General features: G+C 51.9%; 1 protein-coding gene across 3 annotated transcripts in view; it reads right to left on the minus strand.

Annotated features, from left to right (window-relative positions):
• Nucleotides 1-25253, minus strand: part of OSBP2 (oxysterol binding protein 2) — a 262872-nt gene that overhangs the window by 66678 nt on the left and 170941 nt on the right. For 2 of the 3 annotated variants that reach the window (XM_067550191.1, XM_067550192.1), the window contains one exon: nt 21345-21595. In XM_067550191.1, the coding sequence (XP_067406292.1) occupies nt 21345-21595 (251 nt within the window). Of the gene's footprint in view, nt 1-21344; nt 21596-25253 lie in introns of those variants that run through there. The other variant, XM_067550193.1, reaches the window with a different exon arrangement.

The following is a 25253-nucleotide window of genomic DNA, read 5'->3' on the forward strand; positions in this document are numbered from 1 at the left end:
TGCTACTGCTCCTTAAGACTGCCAATGCATTAACAATGCTGTGATTCTGCCAAGTTCCTGCACCCGTCAATGAACTTGCAAGCAGGCAAGCAGTTGCTGTTTCTGAAAGCCTGACTTTGGTTCAGGCCTCAGCTCTTGCATCTAGGCCTGATGTTTCAAGGTTTTTCTCCTACTACGACAAGTAAAATAGTCGTTTCCCTTTTTAACGTCAGTCACCTGAATCTCAGTGCTCTGAGACGCAGGCCCCCGGACAGTCCAATCGTCATGTGACATCCTCGTGGGAACTTCATTACTGTTCCCATTTCCTGAATGAAACATGACGGAGGGCCTGTCAGATCAGGAACGGCCATTTCTCTATAGCAAAGAAGAGAGTTCTCCACCCTTCTTAACAGAGTCAGAACTGAAATGGAGGGACAATGCAGCACAGTGCAAGTGCTCTCCTGTGAGCATGGATGCAAAGCAAAGGCATCTCTGATGGTTCCATCCATGCTCGTGTCTAGGCTTGCTAGGGTGGGGACCCATCTAGGCCCTGATCCTGCCATCTGATCCACATGAGTGGATCTTTACGCCCACAGTCCCACTAGGTCTCTGCCAGGTGTAAGGAAGCACACAGGCGAATATCAAAGTGCAGGCTCAGGGCCTGGAGGAGAAAAATTCCATCAGGGAAAAACAGCCTGCTTCTTGAAAAGCTGATTTCTTGATCCCCATCTGGAATCTGCTTTTGGTTAGACAGTAGAAGACATTGCTTCATTCCCCCAGTACACTGCACAAGACAGGAATGGCCAGATGTGCTACTTCCTCATTCTTTTCTTTCCTAGCATGAATTATTTAACGAGAGCTGCTACTTCACACATTGACACAAAGAACCTTTTGCAACTACACGTGTCAGGTGAGTAATGCACAAGGGTCTGTTTACTTTCTGGATGCATCAGGATGGAGGAGTCATACAAGCCAATCATTGACATGATGGAAACATCTGCACTTTTCTTTACCGGAGAAATGAAAAAATCCCTCCAAAATGAAAGGGAGAGTTCCGATTCTTTTTTAATTAGGTCCTATATCACTTGGAAAATGTTAACACGATGTCAGCACTGCCAGCCACACGGCTGGGGCTCAGCATGAATTAGAAATGAACATCATGTTTATATTTAGACCAGTGAGACATGCACAGCGTTTGCACCAACAGAGGGTTAATTTTTAATTCATACTAAGCAAGAGCTTCCATGCAAGAAACCAGAAAGGAAAATAAGAAGAGGGACGCAAAGAGGGAAGAGAGGAAAGAGTCTGCGTCCCAAGATCATGAAAAATAAAACCGCAATAGAACATTGTTTGGAAACCTGTCGTGCTGCACAGACATCTAATGACACACCGCTGCCACCAATGGTACAAAATGATCATGCCATGACGACGACAGGAGGGGTGATGGGAAACACAAGTGTGGGGAACGGATCTATATAAACTCAGGCAGGTTCAAGACAATTTTAAAGTACAAACATGGCATTTAAAAAAAAAATCAGTATCAAGCATTTGTGGTGCTTCTCAGCACAGGATATTGAGGTTCAGGAGTGCCCGAGGGGGTCTTGTTCCGTGGCGCACAAGGACAAAGACATACAAGAAAATGGATGCCCGTGGGGGTGGGGAACCTTTAAGAGTGGTGGCAAGGGCTGGGATTGGAGGTAATTTCTGCACAAGGTATGTCTGTGAGCTGGGGGTGTAATTCCCAGCCTGAGGAGATGTACCCACGCCAGCCCTGACTGCAGCACTACAAGGGACACGAGGGACTAGCTATCCCACGTAGGTAATTGTGCAAGACACTAGGCACGTTCTCAGGGCAGCTCGCGTCACTGCAGCTACGTCTCCTTGAGCTGGGAATCACACGCCCAGCTCTACGTGTGGTTACGTACTTAGTGCAGTACCCACGTCCATTCAATGGGAGCGGAGCAGAGGTGATCTGTACAATGGTGGGCTGGTGCATTCTGCTGCCGTGTCCCTCAGCTACTCTAGAGCAGGGCATGGGGAGGGGAAAAACCAGCCCCTGGAGATCCACCAGTGGTAGGAACTGGGCATGGCCAGGAAAAAACCAGCACGTGGCTGCACAGGGCGAGGGAGCGAAGGAGACACAAGAGAAAGACAAATAAGGCGGAATTGCATTAAAAAAAAAAGTGAGAACCAGACTGACAGGTTCAATTTAGATTCCGAAAATCTAGCTCCCTGCAGCTCTTCTAAACATTAAACCTAAAGGCAGACCTAAGCCCTGGTAATTAGATCCTATAGAAATAGTATCAATAAACAGGCATAAGCCAATCAGTGCCCAAAAAGGAGCAATATAAAGAAACAGCATATCAAACCTGAGAGGGCGTCCCTCTCCGCCAGCTGGTGACCTGCATATACAAAGACAGCTCTCCAGACCTGGCATAGGTAGTGATTTCTAGTGGTTAGCACAGGAAACTTGTAGTCAACACTCCTGGGTTCTATTCCCAGCAGTCCTACTGACTCACGGTGTGACTCTGGGCAAGTCATCTAGCCTCAGTTAACCCGTCGTAAGGGTTCGCCTCAGCCCCTCCGCTCTGGTCACCCTCCTGGTCACAAATAATGCCACAACCCTCTGGTTTAGCAGTCCACTGTAGTCTATTTTCAGTAGGCAGTCCCACCACCTTCTTACAACATACAGTTTGGCTGTCTGCCACAGGCAGGTAGAGCCTCTATTCCCCTTCCACTCCCTGGCTTCTCCTCCCTCCTACTTCTGTCACCTGGGCCGGTATATAACCCCTGGCTAATTAGGTGGACAGCTGCTTCCCCTTCACCAATCAGGTACATGCATCCCTAGCCAGCTCCAATTTACCACACTCAGTTGGGGCTAGCGTGACAGAGGGTTAGCTAAGGGGGTTGCTGCCCAGCACTCTGTCACATCCATCAATTTCCCCATCTCTAAAATGGGTATAAAGCTACCTTACCAACCTCACTGAGATGTAGGGAGGGTTAGTTAAAGTTTGCAAAGCAATCCTCAGGTGAATGACGCAATATAGCTGCAAAACATTATTCTAGTCTAATTTTTCTTGCAGTAAAATGAAATGAATAACCAGCCCTCAAACAGAGAAATGGACAGAGAGCCTGCACAATTTTACTTTAAATGCAATTTTTAAATCAGAGGGTCACAACAAAAGGCAGAAACTACGAGTCGCTACTTTTGGATTTGTACAAGTAACGTTAGGAGAGCCAAAGTAATCTACACTCATCTGGTAACTAACTTACTAAACAAATGTTGCCCTGCAGCTTAGCCCTTGTGAGACAAATTAATTCCTGGTGCGAATCCACTGAACTCAATGAAATTAGCCAGAGACGAGTTTGACGACATGGCAAGATTCTGCCCACAGCAAATTTTGTTATGGATTTATAACACGCCCCCTCAATACAGAAATAGAGGATTATTGAGGAAACAATGGCAAATCCTTCAACAGGGCTGTGCTAACCGAGGCTGCTTTTATCTGTTACCCACACAACATTTATGTAGGCTGCGGAATCCACGATCATAACACAGTAGGCACGATAAGAGGAAGTATTCATTATAGCTGTGAAAACAAAGCTGCAGAAGGAAACAAACTCTTAATATACGTGATGTGCAGAGTGCTCAAGACACACCGCCGTTCAGCATATAGCCCATCGAGGAGGAGTGCCGGGGCTGCCTGGTGATCTTATTTACTAACACTGCTCTAGGCGCATTCCTGCCCCAGTGTAATTTCGGTGTCGGTGGGAGGTTGATGGAACTGGATGATCAATATATGGAATTAACTCACTTGCTCCCCTTCAAACACACCGCCAGTAGCATTTCCTGCTGTGGGATGAGGGATGTTTGGCCCAGAACAGCATCATTCTCATGGGAACCCCTCCCCGAGCATCACCCCACCAGATCAGGGAAACCACAACAGAGACTTGCACTACAGGGAAACAAACAAATTCTCTTGTTACTAGCATGGTCCAGTATATGATCAACAGGGAAGCATTTGCCTCCTGATTCAGTATCACAGCAGCAGTCAGGGACACGGAAAAAAATCACGTACACCCCACCTCTGGGGGAGAGGAGGAGGAGGATTTAGCCCTAACTCCAGAGGTATAACCTGGCACTGGCTCCAGGGTGGAAAGGGTTGAGGAGAGCTCTTGGCAGCACGTTGTGTGTGGATCAGATGCATGGGGATGTTAGAGGGATCACATTCTTGTCTAGCGTTTGACAGCGAACCCACTGCAGAGCCAGACGGTGTCCTGGGAGCACCGGCTCAGGGTTGCACCCTCCCGGGGACTCCTGGCAAGTGTGACACACCAGGGTACAATCCAGATTAATGCGTAGCTGCGTCACCCCCACCCTCCAACCTGGGTGCCCCTGCACTGCTTCCCTGCTGGAGCCTCCAGCCTGGACTGCTCACAAACCGCCTCGAGCATGAAAGCCACTCCCAGCTACGTCTGCGTGTGCTGCAGCCAGCCAGCCACACCTGGGCCCTGACCAGCCTTGGTTCTACTGCAGGGCGACCCCAACACACTCCCAGGCTTAGATCTTCTGCCAGGAATGTAGATCCTGGACTGGCCAGCCCTCTCCTGGACAATACAGGTTTACAGCAAGTCCACTGCTGCTTTAACAGAAATAATATGCACATACTTGCCACCCCAAATGGAGTTTCCCAGACACTTCAATTCAAACACACTGGATTAGCTAAAACAATGTTACAAAGAGATGGACGTTAAGTGAGTATAAGTCGTGGGGCACAGAAGTCAGAAATGGTTACGAGAAAAATAAATATCAAACACAACCGGCGCCTAACTTAAACTATGGTAAACTCAAAGCACAGTTTTCTCCCCACATGCTCTCCGCAGACTTCCCGACCAAACTGCTTCGATCGGGACCCCGTTTCCAGTTCAGTGGCTGCTTCCTTTGTCCCTGCTGCTGCAGTGAATCAATGGACAGACAGAGACTATTTGTCCCGTCTTTTTATAGCGTCAGGCCCCCTCTTGGAAAACATTTCCAACTGAGATTCAGGAGAGAGAGTCTATAGGTGTGACGGAGTCCTCCAGGAACCGGGCTCTGGAACCACTCGGGACGCAGCCAGTCAGGACTCTAGTGCTCAGAGTCTGCCCCCCCCCCCCCCCCCCCGGGTCTCCCCACACCAGCGCAGCTGCCTTCTGAATCTGGCCTTGGAGAGTTCAGCCCCACTGTGCGTCCTCCTGGATGGGACCTTGGGGAGCCCTTACACGCCTCCAAAGAAGCCATGCACCCGCCTTGCAGTCAGAAGCGATTCACAGCCAGCGTGGAAGTCAGAAGGGTTTATTAGTTCTCAGGATCACAGCGCAGGAAGACTTTGTTAGCAGATTAATTAGAAGTTACAGCAGCGACCAACTGTGGGGTCTCGGAGCTGCGCTCTCAGGCCCTGTTCCTCCGACCCCTCACGGGCGACTGCCCTTCCTCCCAGCCACCAGACAGACCCCCTCTCTTGCCCCTCTCCAGCCCTTTGTCTCTTTCCCGGGCAAGATGTTACAACCTGTTGTAGCTGGTATGACCCAGGAGGGCAGAGGAGTCTGGCCATTGTCTGCGTACGTCTGGCAGGGCAAGGCCCATCCACCCTCTAGTGGTCTCTGCAATGATCACACACCCGCGTCCCATCAATGAAATACACGAGTAACATATGGGGGAAACTGAGGCACGCACTCAGCACTCAGAGGAAACATTAGGGCATCTCCACTTCGTCACAATAGGGAAGGATGTTCCCTGCTGCTTTCTGCTCACCTGTTGGAGCTTCTTTTGTTTCCCTTCCTGCTTGATGACCCTGCTTACTGCTTAAATGCAAATTAAGTGGAGCACCCAGTCCTTTCTTCGAGACAGGCCTGTTTGCCAGCCTCAGTCTGGAACATGCATTAAGAACACCAGACAGTGGAACTTTATCACTTCCCGTGCAATGTTGCCACGCACATTTTATCAGGACAATAATGATCAGAAAATTATGAGTTTTCCGATGATGCCTCACAAGGCAGGCCTGGTACCAAGGTGATTACAATAGCATGCAGGGTGTGGACACAGGGGTACAGCCAGTCACAGCAAGTGTCTGAAGTATTTTAATCTCTCCTGAATGTGTTAAGTGCTTTATCCTCAGAGGACAGTTACTTGCATCTTTCCCTTTGCTCGTCATTTCATGTCCCTCTCTCGTCTGTTCCCTTCCTCTTGCCCCGATCCCCTGCAGAGGCTTACCTGCTGCCTGGACCTGGCCTGCGCTCATGCTTCCCTGCTCACATGGACAGATTGCTCATTATCTGGTCCTCTTCTCTCCATGTTCCCCTCCCATCTCTCTAGGACACTCCCCTCCCACTGTGACGAGCCTCTCCAGCCTCCAGTCCGTGAGGACAGCTCATTTCCCCTCTGCGACACTAAGCACCCCTATATTCACACCCTCCATGCTATTGTAATCTTTGTATGAACGATGCCTTGTGAGGGATCATTTGAAAACTGGTAATTCACTGATCATTAATATTCTGGGGAGCCGCAGGTATGCCATGGGTAGTAGGAGTTATGGGATATGCTGGAATTATGACTAAAGTGTGGGTGAACCAGAGGCATCAAGAACAGCTGGTAAGCAGGTCTGCACTAGACAAAGAAACCTGTTTTCCCCAGCTGCAGGTTACCTCGCAGGTGCTCTGAAAGACAATGAGAATGGATTTACATATCACACACACACTGACCCACCGAGCTAAAAAGCGGGGGAGGCAAACCTGACACTAACAAGCCGCGGAGGAGGTAGCCTGGTGTCTACACCCCACAGGAGAGAGAAGTTTGGTCTGAGTTTTCCTTTTCAGAAGAATCCACGGCAACGGTTCAGTGGGCTGTAAAGACGGGGGAGCTGAACCTCGAGTGATAAGTAACAATCGGCTGATTGGATACAATCATACTGTTGGCATTGCTTACGCGATGTCCCGTTGTTAGCAGACTTGTCTTACGTTTACTACAAACACAGCTCAGCGCGGTGTTTAAGGGGAAGGATGTATTTACCCCAGCTATGTTAATCAGCTGGGATGTGGTTCTCTCTCTTAACAGGAGCAAGGAGCTGTCTTACTTCTCCGAGCTGTCCGGGAGAGAGCGGGACACCTCAGGGCACACGGTTCTGGGGAAATCCGGGATAGGCAGGTTGTAACCAAGGCTGGTGGAAGCCAGAGTGCGACTGGTGTGTTGCTGGCAGGTGGCTGCGGCAGGGCTGTGGCTACACAGACAATCAAGGTGTGCCCGGCGTGCTGGTAGGCTGTGCTGTGAGCAGCCCAGGCTGGGAGCTACAGCAGCAAAGCATTGTGAGGCGCCCAGGGTTGCAGGGCAGGCAGTGACACAATCCCTCGCTGGTCTGGATTGCCGCCCTCCCCCCCCGAATGCCGTAACACCCTCCCCCCCGTTCGAAGGAGCACCGGTGACCCCAGCAGAGGCTGCTAGGCTGATTTCTTCCTCTTTGCTGCTAGCTGCTTGTACAGGCCTCTGGGCAGCTCTTGGCAATGAAGGGTCGACCCTCTCCCGAAGCAGCCATGCAAGGAGCAGAGCTGGCACTGGGGGAGCAGCTGGGTCTCTGCGGACCAACAGCAAGGAATCCAGGCCCCGCTGTTTGGAAAGCTCTGTTCGAGGGCTTTGCCTGGTCTCGCTGTGAGGGAGGCAGCTGCACCGATTCCCCACAACTTGTTCTGCCCTTCGATGGGCCCAGAATGTCTTTGTTTAGATTTGAAACACCCAGATCCAGGAGGCGTGTCCACAGTGGATATTTCTGGCCGGCATTTTGCAGAGTCACTTATCGCAAAGAGAACACCCAGGTTCTGCTTTGGCCATGCACAGGGCCCCCTTAGCTCCACTGATAGCCCTTGGAGGACTAAACCTGGCCCCAAGCTGCTGTGTTACTCATCTCCGATAAGCGGTTACTGCTGTACATCACCCACATGAACCCAGAGCAGTCTCCGACACCCAGCTGGAGCTCCTCACGCCAACATGAGGGCCACTGTTTTCATGAACGTCTCTGGGAGCCGGCTGGTTTGTGAGCATCACTAGGGTCAGGGAGCTGGAGAGCCGTGCTCAGTGCCACAGCGCATCAGCCTGGACTGAAAGTCTAAGAAAGGATTAAAAATGCAATGAAACCTGTCGCTTTACTAGCCCCTGAGAGCGTCGATACCCACAGCGCACAGACGGGGGGCCGCCGTTTGACGGTCTGAACCCTTTAGCCACCGTCTCATGTGCCTGGTTAAAGAACAATAGAGATCACATCCCAGAATAATCCAGGCAGGATTGATCAGGGCTCATCTTGCTGTGCTAGTGCACAGCGATCACATTCTTTTCCCAAAGCCAGAACAGAAAAGTCCCTCCTCGCACTGGGCCTCAGATAAGAAATCCACACCCTTGGCAAGGTTATCGGTGGGGAGGGGGGTTTGAAATGCAAGCTAGCAAGGACCGGAGATGTTTCTGCCCCTGACACTCAGATGCGAGCAGATGGGACAGGCAGCCTCTGGAGTGTCAGGGAGCTCAGAGGCAGGCTACACTGCTGAGAGATGCTGCCTTCTAGAGGGAGGAGCTGTGACTTCGTGCAGCTCACTCTGCCTCCCTTCTGAGCGCACCTGTGGCTCTGTTTCCCTGCTGGAGATGGTCACCCCGTGGCTGATCTGACCCTTCTGGCCAAGCCACAAGTCCCAACACAAAGAGCTTTTCCAGGAATACTCTGCCTCCTTGGGCCCCGGCCATCTGCAAGGCTTGTGTGGATTCCCTCCTCCCCCTGCTCTGCCCCTTGCCCGGAGATGTGTCACAACGCCACCGCTGGGGGGCACGGTAAGACGCAGGACCAGGTCCACCCCAGACGCATGCTACCTGCTTCAGTCTTCTCCAGGGCTGCTTCCTAGGACTGCCTCTCTCCCACCTCTCAGGAATCTTCACTCAAGTCTCTCCAGGGCACTTCTCCCAGCTCCCTATCAGCAGGGAACACGGCCAGGCTTGGCCTCCACCTGGATCCCAGAGACTGCTGCTGCACTCACAGCTGTCACCTGCCTTCCCACAGCCAGCAGAGCCTTGTCCTAGGCCCGACCCCTTCCATGCCTTCTCCCCCCGTGACCTAAGGGGCTTCTTCACAGCCCAGCCTCTTCCCCCGCCATAGCCTGCAGCCACATGGCCTGGGAGAAAGCCAGGCAAAGGTGAGAGCTGGGCCTGGAGCGCCTTTTTAAGGCCCAGCTCACCAGGTGACAGGAGGGCGGAGTGATCCGATTTGAGTGTCTGCGTAACACCGGGGAGCCCAGCTTGCTACACTGGAACAGACCAGGGGCGTCCTGTCCCTGCAGTGGCCGGGCCCAGACCCTGCAGGGGACGGTTCGAGGAACCTCACCGTGGGCAACTGTGAAACACCCCGCCCGTAGGAGACGTTTCTCCCTATCTCCGTCCGTTAGAGATTGGCTCATGCCCTGACGTGAGGTTGAGGCAACAGCACCAGCCAAGCCCTTCAGCTTGTTTTGCTAACAAGAAATTTCCATGTAGATCCTCCCCACCCCCCTCCAGCCCCCATGACCCTTCCAGGCCTGCCCAGGCCCCCACGCTGGCTGAAAGAACAGGTCGGAAATATCTGAGAGCTGGATTCCGGCTCTGCACTGCTAATCCAATTAACTCCTCTTTATGGGCAAAGCTGGAGTCAGTGAGGCTGCTGTGGTCAGGTCAAGACAATGTTTTTCATGGAACTAATACTCAGTTCCCCAGCTCTACTTGTAGGTTTGTGTTCTCTCTTTATCACCTGAACAGCACAAAGGGTCTGTCTACACAGCAACTAGACACCTGCGGCTGGACTCTAGGACTCTGGAGTGGGAGGGTTCCAGAATTCAGGCTCCAGTCTGAGCCCAGAAGCCTACACAGCAGTGAAACAGCCTCGCAGCCCGGCATGGGCCAGCCGTGGGTTTTTCTTTGCTGTGTAGACATACCCAAAGAGAGCAGAACAGAGCAGAGGATCCACTCAAAGTGTTGGCTGTTGCCCCTTGGGCTTCTTTGGAATATCGTGTTCATCCTTCAGGCTGAAAAAGTTGGATGCTACTGAGATAGACAGTGGCAGTAATGTGCTCAAGTACGCTTTCCAGGTAAACAAGAGTGAAAAAACCTTCGTGTTTGATTGTGCTGTGCAGATACCACACCCATACTTCATGTCCCAGGCCTCCAGCTATGAAGCGCCTCATACAGAAAAGAATTCAGAAGAAGAGAGAGGGTATCTACCTGCAAATAGACAATACACCAAGAAGGGTGGGTGATGCGACGCAGCCAGAGGCAATCAACTTGGCACTGAAGTTTAGGAAGTGTCTTACAAATGCACCATCTTTCTCCCTCCCCCGGGGATTTAGATTACTGTGCAGAAGTGAGCTCAAGTCAGCTGCATAACAGGCGGCTGGTCTGCCGCTGATGTCAAAATCCCACCCCCCTGCAATCCATCACTATTCTGGCGCCAAACTACCTCGCCCTTGGTCCATGCCCACATTTCCCAGAACTGGCAGCCCTTGGAGATGGGCCACAGTTTACAATACTATTAACTGAAGATTTTCTCTCATTTCCCCTGATTTCTGCAGCCAAGGGAACGTTGCAAGAAGTCATGGGGATGGGGGCTCAGGGCAAATGGTCGTATGGTGCATTAGTGTCCATATATAAAACGGAAACAAAACATCTAAGCAGATCTGGTCTCCCCCCCCAAGCGGCCCTGGTGGATACCTGAATACCTGAAAGCAGGGTCGGCATTTAAGAGGGAAGTGCTGACGCAGCCTGCACTACTCTAGCACAGATGGTGTCAGCTGCTTATTTATTTTATTGGGAGGGAGGGAGTCAGCAGTTTCTAAAGAGATGAAGGGTGTGTCTATACTGCAGCAGCTAGAATGGCACAGCTAGGGCGCTGCAGACATGCTGCTCTAGCCCCGTAGCATGGGATGCTTCCTGCACTGATGGAAGGGTTTTTCCATTGATGGAGGGAATCCAACCCTCTGAGAGGTGGTTGCTAGGTCCATGGAAGAATTCTCCCATCGATCTAGCTGTGTCTACAGTGGGGGGTAGGTTGACCTAACTACATTGCATGGAATGTGACATTTTTCACAGCCCTGAGCGACTAGTTAGGTTGATCTAATTTTTAGGTGTAGACTAGGCCTAAGAATGACTGACGATGGGTGAGGAAGTGCTGGCGATTAGCGCTACAGACCGTTTAAGTAGCACTGCGAAGTACTGGAGTCTATTTGATCAGACTCTGCTGGCTTATTAACGGGAAATGGCATTTAAATCAAACACACAGACACGTACAGTGGTCTGTGTGTCACTAAAACAAGCCATTTAAAATCACTCCCCGGGCCAGAATGTGATCTCAACTACACCGTGTAAACCCAGAGTAACTCTGTTAGCTTCAGTGCCGTTACTCCACACTGACTGAGATCAGATTCTGGTCCACTATTTCCATGGGTTTAATATTACAGATTAATGCCTTTGAGCTACGACCTGTCATCCAGGGAACGCAGGAGGGAGGGTTAGCCTCTTATTAAAGTAACAATGAATTTACACAACACTTCATAAATTCAGTTGCCCTCTGCACATACCCATAGGCTGTAGATCCAGCCGAGGGATGGGAGGGGGGAAGGGCAGGGGGGATGCAACCACCCCCCTCTTGCAAGCTGAAGGCCTTTGGGAAATGCTCCATGCCCCTCCCCACCTTCTGATCCCATCACGGCTGCTGCAAGGGGGGGTGGGGGGCATGGCAGAGGTTGAATTCGCAGGGGCCAAAGGAAGGATGTTCTCAGTTCCATTGGATTAAGTAAAAATTGGGAAAAACCAACTAATCTGTGCAGCCTTGTGGGTCTCCCCACTGCGGGTCTCTGCACCCTCGTGGGCTCTCTCTGACACTGCTAGATCCTGGGCCTCCTCCAGCTACGAGCCCCACTCCACCAGTGGGAAGCAGTGGAGAGCTGCCTGCAGGGGGCAGTGCAGGATTGCCCCCAGTGTGAAGCCAGCACAGCCGACTCCCACGCCCCAGTGTAGGGGGCAGGCCAGGGTACAGCAATTCAAGGCCAGCGGTGCACCCCCAATGAGGCCATTGCAGAGAAGCCCCTGGCCGGCTCCAGTGCCAAGGGAAAGTGCCTAGATCCATCTCTCTGTCCCTCCTCAGGCTCTGCGACAAGCACAGCTCAGCCAGATACATGGTTGTGGCCCATATACTTTTAAACAACCTCAGCCAAGGCCTGGCATTACAGAATTGGCTGTTCCCAGCCAGGCTCCACGGTAGTACGGATGGTGGGATGATCGTTTCCCGCGGTCTGGTGCCCGTTTTCTCGTGGTGTGACTAGCTCACAGATGGAAAGCCGCCACGGATTCAAGCAGCGAGTTGGCACAGATGCCTCGTTTACGCTGGAGGAGCTGCCAGAAATCCCTTCCCACGATGGCACCAGGGGAGCAGTGGGCACCTAACCCCATGTGTCAGCACCCCACCAGAGAGCCGTCACAGGTCACCTGCGGCGCATGCAGTGAGCTCCCTCCTACGGGACAAAGGCAAGAGAAGACGACTGGCATGCAGAGTGCAGGGCGCAAGCAACCAGCAGAGCACAGCCTGCATCTCACCCACAGCCAGCGGGGTGTCACCAGGACGAGCGAGAGCCTGCGGAAGGGAAGTTCCCATTACCCTGCCCGGTGATGACAGCCACATTCAGGTGACAGCAGAGACCCCGTAGAGCTTTGCCTGTGTCCGCCCTACAGCAGACGGGCGTCCCCTCCGTTTGTTGGAATGCTGCACTGAATGTTCCCACGTTCTCGTCGATACGCTTCCTGCCACATGGGCTCACGTCATGGGCATGTCATGCTGCCTGGGCTGACACTGTAATAAACACTCCCCCGGAGAACCAGCAAGCACTAACTGCAGCAAAACCCACTGGGCCGGCGCCACAAATGAGGGGAAATTAACGACGGCCGCGGGCACGCCGGAAAGCATTTGTTTGCCATTTTTAAAAAAGCCTGAACTGTTCAGGCGTGGGTGGTACCTAAATAAACGTGTCCTGATTGCCAGCTTTGCGGAGCACCTGCCCCTCCAGCCACTTCAATGCTCAGCTGTGCTGGAAACCAGACCAATCATTTAGGGCCTAACTTTAAGTACCCAAGTTTCAAAATTCTGGCCATATAGGCAACGGTGCTAGTTTTGCTCACAGTCTGACGCCCAGGCTGAGCATGCCATGGAGGAGACTTGGCTTTTAGTCCTGGCCAAACGCTCTGGCTCCCCAGACTAACAGAATCCAGGAGCCTCGAAGAGGCCCAACCATGACCCCGCTGGCTGAAGTATGGCACTGCAGGATGCTGCGTCATTTTGGTGCCGAACTGTTGTGTCATGTTGCTGTGTGGTGTCAAAGAGCTGCTGTGTCCCACCCCAAAGGTGGCTGCATTTCAGCACCTTCCTTTCCTGGGGGACAAATCCAATCCACAGCAGAGCTGTGTCAGTGGTGTCACTGGTTGATGGCATTTGCGTGACGACGTTACGTCACCACACCGTGACACATCACACACAGGTGGGCTGAGACTAGAGGTTACTTCCACCCGGGGCCAGGCGCTTCCCTGTGAAACAGGAGACGGCAAGTGCCCGCGCAGCCAGAGCCTAATTCAAGCAGCACAGCTGAGATCCCCCCGAGGGCGCCCGATAGAGATAAACGGTGAGGGTAATTCAATGAATGGTGACCACAGAAAGGCGCTGGCAATGGCCATCAGATTAGAACAGAACTTCCCTTCCTCAGATTCTGATACTCCAGCTCAACGGTATCTGATTTACTGACACGAATCCCAAGGCAACATGTATCCTCCAGAGCAGCCACTGGGAGGCAGTTACTGTGCAAGGGAGAACGCTGTCAGAGAGGAAAGCCCAGGCTCAGATCCTGCTGGATTATTGTTCTAACAAGTGAATCACACAAACATCGGGCCCATCAATGAGCTGGCTATCGGGCCATGCACAGACACACCTGGCACTGTCTAGATCTTTCAATAGCGGAGTCCAACCCACTCCCCCTTGCTGCTATGGGCTGGGCTTACAGCATGGCTAATTCTTGGCAATGTACGTCACACGTGCAGAGCAAAGTATCAGAGAAGACATACAGAGATTGAGGAAAGCAAGCATGCAGTTCTGTCTCATCATTCCTCCTGCGTGGAGGGGGAATGCCACTGAATAACACTGAGTTCTGGCAAAAAAAAAAAAAAAAAAAAAAGCCTCTCCTTTTGACAGGGAAGAAGTTATTTAAGGAGACAGGTTGATAATGATCAAGTTTCTATTGTACTAATTGTATCTGGCATACTTAAAATCCCACCCCCCCACAATTTCAACTGGTTACAGGATTCTTCTTTGGTATTAAATTGTTATATAGTGTTGCTGTGTGCTGTTAAATGGCTGCTGCATACCACCCCAGAAGTGGCTGCGTTTCAACAGGTGAAGTGATTCCTTTTTCTACAGTTTGCAAAGATTGCTAAGTGTCCTGGGATCCTTTGGGCACAAGAGAATCCACAAATGTTTCATCATCACATTAGTCATCATCACACTGCATCTCTGAGCACTAGAAGAGGTAATTCTGGCGTCCTAAAAGTTCCTGTGGCCTGGAGACTGCTGACGACGGATGGTCTTCCCCGGCCCTCATGTCAACCCCCGCGTTTTCTGATCATTGTCTATTGCTGCAGAGTTTGGAAGCACACAGCAGTGACCCCTGCTGTGCTCTCGGGCCCCCGTGTTGTGCTGCATGATTTGCCCCACAAGATCTCACCCTGGCCACGCTCACCACACGTCCTGGATTTCTATGGAAGCTGGGACTCTCGTAGCACACATCAGTGATGTGTTTTCTCTCAACAGCAAATGCCACTGACGGATACAGCAGCTCCTAAACCTGGGATCTATTCCCTGCCCACCCCTCCTCACCTCTCAGCCTGGCCATTTGTTCATTTCCATCCCTCTGGCGGAACAGCTTTGGTCTCTGTCTCATGCATCATTTGTTCTTCCACCCCCAGGGCCATTTATCCCAGTGAAAAAGTGGAGGAGCTCCCCTGAGTCCAATGGGACCTCTCCCCCTTGACTCCAAAGGCAGAAGATGGCCTCTGTCTCGACCCCGTTGACTCATGGGGTCAGCTCATTTCGCTGTAAGTTCGATGGCGTGAAACGAGAAAAGCTCCCAACAGACAGAACAAAAGCAAGCAACCGAAGCTGAGCTCCAAGGCATCTCTTCTCCAGTCGCAATCAGCTCAGCCTCCTTCTCAACCAGAGCCGCTCCTAACACCAGGAATTGGTTCCCCGCCGCTGGCCCTCTCTTGGGCAGCTCCAGGCTCCCTCTGCCCCAGTGACAAATATCGACTGATTCTTCAGAGGTGGAACCTGACCAGTGCCTGACACAACTACAGTACCGCTGCTTTCGCTTTATCTCCACTCCCTCGGCTGATGCAGCTCAAATGACCCATCTGCTTTTCTTACTGCACCCACAAATATAGAATCATAGATGATTAGCGCTGGAAGGGACCTCAGGAAGTCATCTCGTCCAACCCCCTGCTCAAAGCAGGACTAACCTCAGCTAAATCTAAACGTGACTTGTTGGCCTTAAGTCTTTTGTAGGACACGTGAATCCCTGATCACCTGCACCTCTGTGCACACACTGCCTATTATGGATCATTGCCCCGCACACTTACTAATTTACATCTGTCTGTAGTAAAACACGGTGTCCTTTTATTGGCCCAGTCATTGCAAAATCCCAGATGCTCTGAACCTGGTCACCTTGTTCCTCAGTACTTGCTTTAGCCCGTTTTGGAGCCAGCTGCAGTATTTATATTTCACAGGAGAGGCCCCATGCCCACCTGAGACCCTATGCCACCTACAGAAGTCACTGCCTATAACTGCTGCCAGTCCAGCTCTCTTCACCATCAGCGACTCCTCTCCACCACTAGGCATCACTGAATTTTTTTCCTTCTCAGTCAGGGACGCTGGACCTCTCACTGCAGATAATTCACATGGTGTCCCACTCACATAGACTGTGTTCTGCCAGACAGAGGGTCAGTGCGAGATCCAACCTGAGACGTGCAGGAGAAGACTCTGTGCGAAGGCAGGAGGCCACACATGGTCACAGGCAATGATGAAGTGGCTCTCAATAACTCTGGAAGAAGGATGGTTACCGGGCCTAGACAAACCCCCTCGTTACACAAACAACATGGGTGTTAAAAACACCCTCCGCCCCTACTTGGGCCCTTTCTTGGGGCGCCTCTGGGGCCCCAGCAAGCACCGGAGCGTGCTTCTGACCCCAGCTGCTGTTTTGCTGGTTCTTCTGGCATCGGATAACCCTCCCGCAGCCAAGCTGGCTGGTCACCGGTGTCCCTTGGCCACATGGGCTGACAGCTGGTCCTTTAACTCCCCTCACCAGGAGTGGGTTTTATTTCATAGCCATATCCTCTGGGGGGGTTCAGAGGAATGTGGGCTAGCGGGTGTATGCTGGGGAGGGCCCCTGGAAGCTACCTTCGCTCAGCTGGACATGCTCATACTGGGCACAGAGACACATCCCCTGAACAGTGCCCGGAGCCATTCTCACCAGGAGCCTGGAGCCTTTATTTCTCTCTCTCCTCCACTGCCCTGTTTGGTGGCTTGAGTGAGCTTGGAAGCATGAACCCAGGGGCTTCGTTACCCTCCTTCCCCGGATAATGGCACGAGGATGAGAAGGAAGGCAGGAGCTCCATGGCCAGGAGAGGGCCTTCCCGTGTGAGCTCTTTCACTTAGCACAGTGGTAGGGGAGCGGAGCTCAGCATGGCTGAGGCTCTGTGTCAGCCTAGCCAGCTGTCGGGCTCTGAGCCTGGTCCAGGGGACGTGATTCTCCCGTTAGAGACGGGCCTGCCTCTCGATACCCTGCCCCTCGGTGGTTCTGCCCACCCTCAATTACTTTCCCTCTCTTGCGCTCTGTTGTCCATTGTGTGTTCTCCCTGCCCCAGCCTGCCTGCACGATCCATTTTTGTGCGACAGAACAATGTATTTTGGTGGCATTGTAAGATGGACTGTTACGTGGGTAAACTTCTCTGAAGGCCCTGCCCCTAAACAGCAGCTACTTGGGCATTCTCCAGCCTTGCTTTTGATACTGAAAATCACGCCAGTCTGTGGGTACCTAGCACCTGCTGCTCCTGGAGATGGCTGGCTCTAGCTAAACCTAAAGAATAAAAGGAATTAACTCATTACTGACTGATCAGACATAGGGCTCAGGCCTGTTGTCCTTATTCCTCAGTGGTACCGTCGCATTCAATGTGGTACCTGAGCAACTGAGGCAACCTGAGTTCAGCCCTTATATTTGCACTCAAACATTTGCTGAGATTGGTATCTGACTAATAAAGAAGCGTAGACAGTGGCCAGACGGACAGCTTAGCTCCCCCGAACTTCCCAGCACAATCCATTCCCATTAAAAACCTATTTCCAGCTCTACCCACAGCTTTTTAAACTCTTCCTGGTTTCCCTTTGGCACGTGTGCCTCTCTCTTACCTTCTCCCTGCCTGCAAAATTATTAGACGGGCTCCTGCTTTGCTCCCTGGAATAATCTTTGCAGCACAGCATGGTGTTTTTTATCTCGGCTCCTCTAATTAGTCTTTTAACGGGTTTCTCATTATTTTTGTGCACCTCCCACACCTCCTCCAGAGCAGATTGCTACTTGTCTTTTCTGCTTATTGCTCTTCATAGCCCCACTTACTGACATCAGCCTATTCCTTGTCTGGGCTCAAATGCAGGTACATTCTCTCACTAATACGATTATGATGTAATAATTAGTAGAGGAGAGGACAGGAGAGGAAAGATGACCCATCAGTTAGGCCAACAGTCTACGACTTGGGAAACCTGGGCTCAAGTTCCTGCTCTGACACAGATTTCCTGTGTGATCTTGGGCAAGTCACTTAGTCTCTCTGGGCCTCAGCTCCCCATCTGTAAAAACCCCCATGAGGGTAGTAACCCTTCCGTACTGCACAGGGGGGCTGTGAGGATAAATACATTACAGATTGTGAGCGCCAATGCCATGATAGTGGGGACCAGATAAGTACTTAAGGCAGACAGATAGCTCCATCGCTGTATCATATTCTAGACAAAATCTCTGGAGGGCCCCTGCCTCTTCCATCCTACACTTCCATCCTACACAGCACTAAAATGGGAACAAAAGAGAGCCACATTTTGTTCTCCTTTACCCCAGTGTAAACCCAAAGAAACTCCACTGAAGTCAGAGGAGTCACTCCCAGTTTACCCTGCAGGAGAGCCAGCTGCGTAGGGCCCCGCATGCCCGGAACATGCTTGGTTCAGCCCATCTTTCCTAGAAGCGTACCGCACGCTTGCAGAAAGGCAGCGGCGACACTATTTTATTTACCTATGTATCTACTTTGTTTCTGCTTGTTTGACATTCCTCTCCATGGCTCTCGGGACAGTCACACAATCAGATCAGACCCAGCTAGATGAAAGCCCCAAATGCATGATGCACAATGTAGCTGACTGTAGCTCAGACTGGCCGTACCCCTGCCTAAAAGCACCAAACCCAGACCTCCTGCAAAAACATCCTCACCCACTCCAACCCAACATTGAGCCGGAGAGCTGCACACCAATGCAATCAAATGGGACGCACGTTTCAGAGTTCAGACCTTCCCCTATAAACCAGTGCCTACACAGATCACAAGGGCAACGGCAAAGAGGGGAAGGAATCTCTCCGCTAACCTGGGCTCAAATTATTTAGGGCTTTGAAAGCCAAAACGAACCCATTAAACTCCACCAGGAAGCCAACTGGCGGCCAACCCTGATTACGGAGCAGCTAGTGTAATGTGCACGCCTGGTAGGATCTTCTGCTTAGTAAAGACATCCGCCGCATTTGGCATGAGCTTCAGCTTCCAGACGGTCCAAGCTGTAGCCCCACGTAGAGCACGTGGCAGCAGTTTAGTCTCAGGTGGACAAAGGCCATGTGCTGTTCACCAGACACAGATGGAGAAAAGCATTCTTAGCCCCCGACGCAGAGCAGCCCTGGATCTAACACCCCCCCTACATTGTGAATTAGGGAAACAAACGGCAGGTGTGTTCCCTCAGTCGAGGCTGCTGATAGACCTCGGCCAACTGCCCATTGCATCTTCCAGTCGATGAACATCAATTCTGTCATGACTGGGTGGAGACTCAGCCAGCTACCTCCAAAATCATTCCCCTGGGATAGCCGTTGCACACCAGAGCAGAGAGCACGTCCTTGGCATACTAAAACCACCACAGCCTGCATCTACGCATTGAGCTGCCTCACGGCTGTACATGCACTCTGAACGGGGGGGGTGGCAGCACAAAACCCTGCAGAAACCCGCAGGCCAGAACAGCTGCCCACAGCTGACGTCTGGGATCTCTCCCAGAGAAAGGGGTGGAACCACACAAGGATGGCCTCCATTTACGCCTGCCAGGGGTCACAGACACGTCAAAAATACCTTGCAGTCGGTGGTCTTAATGGCAGCGGACTGACCTAAAAGAATCAGCCTGGTCATACGGAAACTTTAACTTCATCTGTTGCTAGGAGATGTGGGGTAGTAATTAATACTTGTGTAGGGCCAGATCCTGACACCCTGACACGGTGCAGGACCTTACACCACACAGCATGAGGGAGGGTAGTAGACTCTGGCTCCCGGTGCTTCTCATTTGCAGATCTCGTGGGAGGGTCAGTGTCATTACCCCTATGTTGAAGACGGGGAAACTGAGGCACAGAATGGCAGTGTGATCTCCCATGGTCACACAGTAAGTCAATACCAGAGCAGGACATAACATTCAGATCTCCAGATTCCAAGCCTGCAGTCCTCCCAGCTAGTGCACGCTGCCCCTCTGATAGGATTAAACCACAGGCTGGGCGGGATAACACCATAAATGATTATTCACTGCCAAGATACATCTTAAGATGCAAGAGCACCACCCAGATGTAAGGTGCAGTTGAAGGCAGCACCCAGCATAGCTGAACAGGTGCAGTGCCCCTGCTGGGAAGAAGGGGCAGGACACTGCAAAGCTTATTTTCCCAGCCTTTTCCTTGGGCGGCAGGTTGAGTGGGGTAAGGGAGGAGGTGGTCAGCCTTTGATTTCGGTGGCTGGCGAACATTTGAATGCACTGGATCAGGTGGAATTCTATTGCCCTGACTGCCTAGGAGAGGTGCTCTCCATACATCACAATGCAATGTTAACACTGTACCAGAATCAGCATCTCCACGAGGCTGCATTACTTCATTATCCATGATTCACTTTTTATCCTTTCATGTTTTCCTTCCTTTCTAGGAATTTCTGCCCTTTCCTGCCTGCAGGAAAAAACACCCACACCCCTCAGACACACACACTAGCATGGCATGTTCCACCGCGAAGGCAGCCGATCAGGATTGTCCAACACGCAGGTCAACCAGGCCCACAAAATCAGAGAGCCCTGCAACGTCAGGCCGGGTGGGGCGAGGCGTGTGAATGGTGATTGGCTGGCTAGGAAGTCATAACCTGCAACAAACAAACAAGGACAAGCCACAGCTGTGCAAGCGGCACTTCTGCTCCAGCTCGCTTTCCTGGCAGTTGAACGCTGAGGGCTAGATCCCCAGCTGCTGCGTGCTGTGGCAGCTCTAGGGAAGTCAGCGCTGATTGATGCCAGCTGAGGATCTGAATCTGCAGTGGGAATGAAACCATGGCACATCAGCCCCCGAACCGCTGTGCCAGCCAGGTAGGAAGCAGCCTGCTCTCCAAGGGATGGCTATAGAGCCCGTTCTAATTCAAACCCGCGGTTTACCACTGGGACGTTTTGGAGAAGCCTCTCCCGTAAGTGGATTGTGCAGACCTAGTTTATCTAGCCTCTGTCGCAGCGGTTCTGAATGGTCCCATGAACACATCACGGCACAGACCATTAAGTAGCCAGGCTCCTCGCCTCTCCGCTGTGCTTTGTCAAGTTTGAATCCTCTTTGGCTTGTTAACTGCGGTGCAGCCGGAATAAACTGCACCTGAGCCTTCACTGAACTCCAGACTGCCTCCCGGAGCGCCCACCCCAACACGCACGCGACACAAAAGCCCTGTGGGAAAGGCCTGGAGAGGAAAGGGGTCACGGGAGGCAGAAAGACACTTCTTACCCTGGGGGAGGATGGGAAGGCAGGCAGAGGGAAGGAGAACCGCGGACCGTGGGGAGCGAATGCCTCATCTCAACCAAACCCAGGAGCACAGGTACACTCAGGCACAGTTTCCCTGGCACCAGCTGTTCGCTGCACGCAGGGACCGGCGAAGAGTTACACATGCCGCAGGCAAGCCCAACCCCTGCCCACCCCCTGCTCCTGCCAGGGTTTCCAGGGGAACTCAAGCGCGCCGAAGCACTTACATTGATCATAGCATTGGAGGTGATTCGGAAGAGGGTGGCTCGCTCATTGACGGCTTTGATCTTCTCCCCGCTCTCCGCCGGCAGCTTCAGGTTCTCCAGCTCACTCAGGGACCGCTGGAGAGCCGCCCCGTGTTTAGCAATAAGGTCATTGCACGTACTTAGATCCTCCAGCTTACTGGCAAGGCTTTTCAGAGTGCCGTGCAGCTCACTCTTGTCAGACTGCGAGCTTGGCTCCTCATCACCCGAGTCATCTGTAAAGGGCGGTTTGGGGGGTGGAGAGAAAACATGGTTTCCATGGTTACCACCGGACTGTACTAACCCGTGAAGTCAGGCTGTGCAGTGAAAGTGAATCAAGACCTCCTCGCCGGTGCCGAGTGCCGGCTCGTGCAGCCGTTGGGCTGGGGGGTGAGAAAGCAAGTGTCGGCACGCTGCCCTTTGGGGACATCGTTTAAGGGTGGTCCCTCGTTCTCCCTCTCGGAGGCGCACATCTCGCTCACATTCCCCCCTCCTGCTTTCTAGCTGCTTTCTAGCCTGGTGCAGCTCAAGCGCTTACCGCACTTCAGCGCCCGGGGTCAATGCAGAGCAGGCGGTAAGTGGATGGCACGTTTCTGCCCGTGAAAAGAGCAGCCAGTGCTGCGTTTCTGGGAGTTCCCTCCTTAAATGCCAGCTCCCACCTGAGACTGTGGCGCTGCGGGAATGAGCATCGCCAGGCCACAGACAGTTACGAGGCTAGGGGGCTGCCCTGGTGACCACCTAAGCACTGGGGTGAGTTTAGGCCAGGAGCGCCCAGTCTCCTGAATCCAAAAAGAACAACGTTGCAATGGGCCTGATCCAAAGCCCAGAGATGTCAGTAGGAAAACTCCCAGTGAGTTCACGAGGCTATGGCCCTGCCGTAAGTGCAGGGGACTGGACTAGATGACCTTGTGAGGTCCCTTCCAGTCCTACAATTCTATAGAGAAGCCCCCGCAAGAGGCTAACTGACAGGTAGTGGTCACGAGCCTAGATGTGCAAGTGCCAGCCGATACTGTACTACAGACGGCATTCACACAGGACCAAGTCCCACGACAGCAAGGGTGGGGAGTCACTCCCTCCACACCCAGGCCCTCTGCCTGGGAATTCCCACCATAAAGTGGGGTTAAAACGTCCTGGACTGTGATTGGCCAAACCATGTGGGTAATTTACACAACCGCTCAGTCTGGATCAGAATTTGTGCCTCCGTCTGTCTGACACTGAGACAGACGGAACCACTGAAGGTGTGTCTACACAGCATTTTGGAGCAAGTCTCCCAAGGGGTCCTCAGACTCAGGCTAGCAGGGCTTATATTGGCCCTCTAAAAATGCCTTGTGAGGCAGCTGGGCTTCAGAGCCCAACCAGTGACTTCAAGCGCTGACTGTCCAGCTATTTTTAGAGTGCATGTGTGAACCCACTAGCCGAAGCTATCCACCTGGTCTGGCAGGCTTACTCCAAATGCTGTGTGGACACACCCTAAGGGAGCTCTGAAATGCCTGTTTTTCATAGGGAAAATTATTTTGTTCTGGTTGGTTTCAAGTCTCACCCACATAGAAAGGTCCTAGACACTCAGCAGAGAATAGCTTTTCTACAGACCTCGGAAACCAACCCACATAACCCTGTAGACGGGGGAGCATAGGATGTTCTAAAAGCTCTACAGAAAGGAGAGCACTCTTTACTGAATACTGTCAGTTTCAGAGTGATCTCTATAGAAAGCCCTAGTGAATTTAATAAGGATGAGCTTTTCTTTAAGTGGTAAGTCTCAAAAAACTTACATAAGACGTAAGAATGGACATAGTGGGTCAGACCAATGGTCCATCTAGCCTTGTCCACGTTTGCCGACAACCACAGAGAATTCTAATAGACTGGAGAGGCATGATTTCCCTTTACAGAAACTGTGTTGCCTCTTCCCCAACATATTGTGTTCATCTATGTGTCTGACAATTCTACCACAGTTTTAAATCAATCTGCCTGGTGCTGAAGTTAGGCTTATCAGCCTGTAATTGCCAGGATTGCCTCTGCAGCCTTTTTAAAAAATCAGCATTACATTAGCCAGTCATCTGCTGCAGAAGCTGATTTAAGCGAAAGGTTACATGCCGCAGTTAGTTCTGCAATTTCATATCTGAGCTCCTTCAGAACTCTTGGGTGGATACCACCTGTTTCTGGTGATTTACTATGGTTTAATTTATCAGTTTGTTCCAGAACTTCCTCTACTGACACCTCAATTTGGGACAGTTTTGTCACCTAAAAAGAATGGCTTAGGAGTGGGAATCTCCCTCGTATCATCTGCGGTGAAGACCAATGCAAAGAATTAATTTAGAGTCTCCACAACAGCCTGGTCTTCCTTGAGTGCGTCCTTAGCACCTCGATCATCCAGTGGCCCCACTGGCTGTTTGGCAGCTTCCTGCTTTTGAGGGACTTAAAAAAAAAATTGCTGATAGTTTGTGTGTCTCAGGTTAGTTGCTCTTCAAATTCTTTTCTGGCCTGCTTAATTATACTTTTACACTTGAGTCCAATCCACATTTGTGAATCTGTTTTTATAACCAATTCTTGTCCCCACTCTCCTGGCCTCGCTCAGGGCCACACAGGCAGCACAGTGCTGGCAGCTGCTTGAGGCATGCAGAAAAAGGAGGTTATGCACTGTGCTGAGCTGCTGTGGGGCTTGCCGATCTCGCCCAGCAGGCCAGGCCTCCGGCAGGTGATGTTCTTGGAGGGCAGGACAGCTTCCATGAACGTTACCATGTCAGGAAGTAAACATTTTAATATTTATAACAACTGTTCACTGCAGACGGGGACTACAGTCAATATCCCTGAAATACAAGGGAAACAGGGATTATTTCTGTAATTTAAAAACGTTGTGTGATTTAAAACAACGAGTCGTGTATAATGCAGTGAATTTCCTTCAAATGTGTCATTCTTCCTCCTCGAGAGGCAGGTAGAAGAAAGCACAAGTTCAGAAGGGATCAGAGACATCAGCAAAAAATTCCACCACAAAGTCTAATTAACAAACAGAGCAGCCATGATACTACAGCAGTTTCCAGGATGGCTGGAGAGCGTGTGCAGCTCCACTCCATGCCGCCACCGTCCTGGCCCACAATTCATGCCCCCTGGGTCTGCCCTGCCCCTCGCAGGCTGAGCTTGGAGGACAGTCCCAGAGCCCTGAGCTGCAGACATCAACACGTCACTTCCCAAAACTGCCCCCCAAGCACCCAGTGCAACGCCAAGTCCATGGGGCATCGCTCTGCTGCACCAGGGAAGGCCCCATCTGCACAGCAAAAGATACGAAGGCACCGGGCACCGAAGCACCCCAGCAACACCCAACGCTGACACCTGCCACCCAACTATGGCTTTGTACGGAGTATGAACAGCTGTCAGCTGCGTCCCCCAGAAGTTAGTGCACTCTGTCCCTATCATCCCTCGCACGCAACTGCACGCCATCCTCACCCCTTGGTCCCCTCCATTTCCCCCACACATTGGGAGCACGTATGCCCCAGCACCATTCCCCACAGACCCACGAGTGATGTGTTCTGTCCTTGTCCCCCAGAAGCAGGGACACTCCGGCCATCCCCCGTCACCCCCATCCCCAGGATTAGGGTCACTCCGTCTGTCTGCCCATCACACCCCTGCCCCAGGGACACTCTGTCTGTCCCCAGTCATCTCCCAGGACACTCCATCCCGTTGATTTTCAAGCAATTCTATTTTTTTTTTTTTTTTTGGTAAAGAAAAGTAATGTTACAAACAATGGCCCTTCAGAGAACGACCGTGATCCTGTTTTATTCGGGATGAGCCCAAGCGGCCATGCCCTGGGAAGGGCAGAGCGATGGCTGTAGTTCCAGTGCTAAAGGCACTCTGCCCACTAGTTTGTTTCTTTACACTGATGCAGGGAGTCATAACCCAGCT

Source organism: Emydura macquarii, unplaced genomic scaffold (assembly GCF_026122565.2).
Source record: "Emydura macquarii macquarii isolate MOO-44397 ecotype Brisbane River unplaced genomic scaffold, CSIRO-AGI_Emac_v2 contig_1254, whole genome shotgun sequence".
NCBI classification, from domain to species: domain Eukaryota; kingdom Metazoa; phylum Chordata; order Testudines; family Chelidae; genus Emydura; species Emydura macquarii.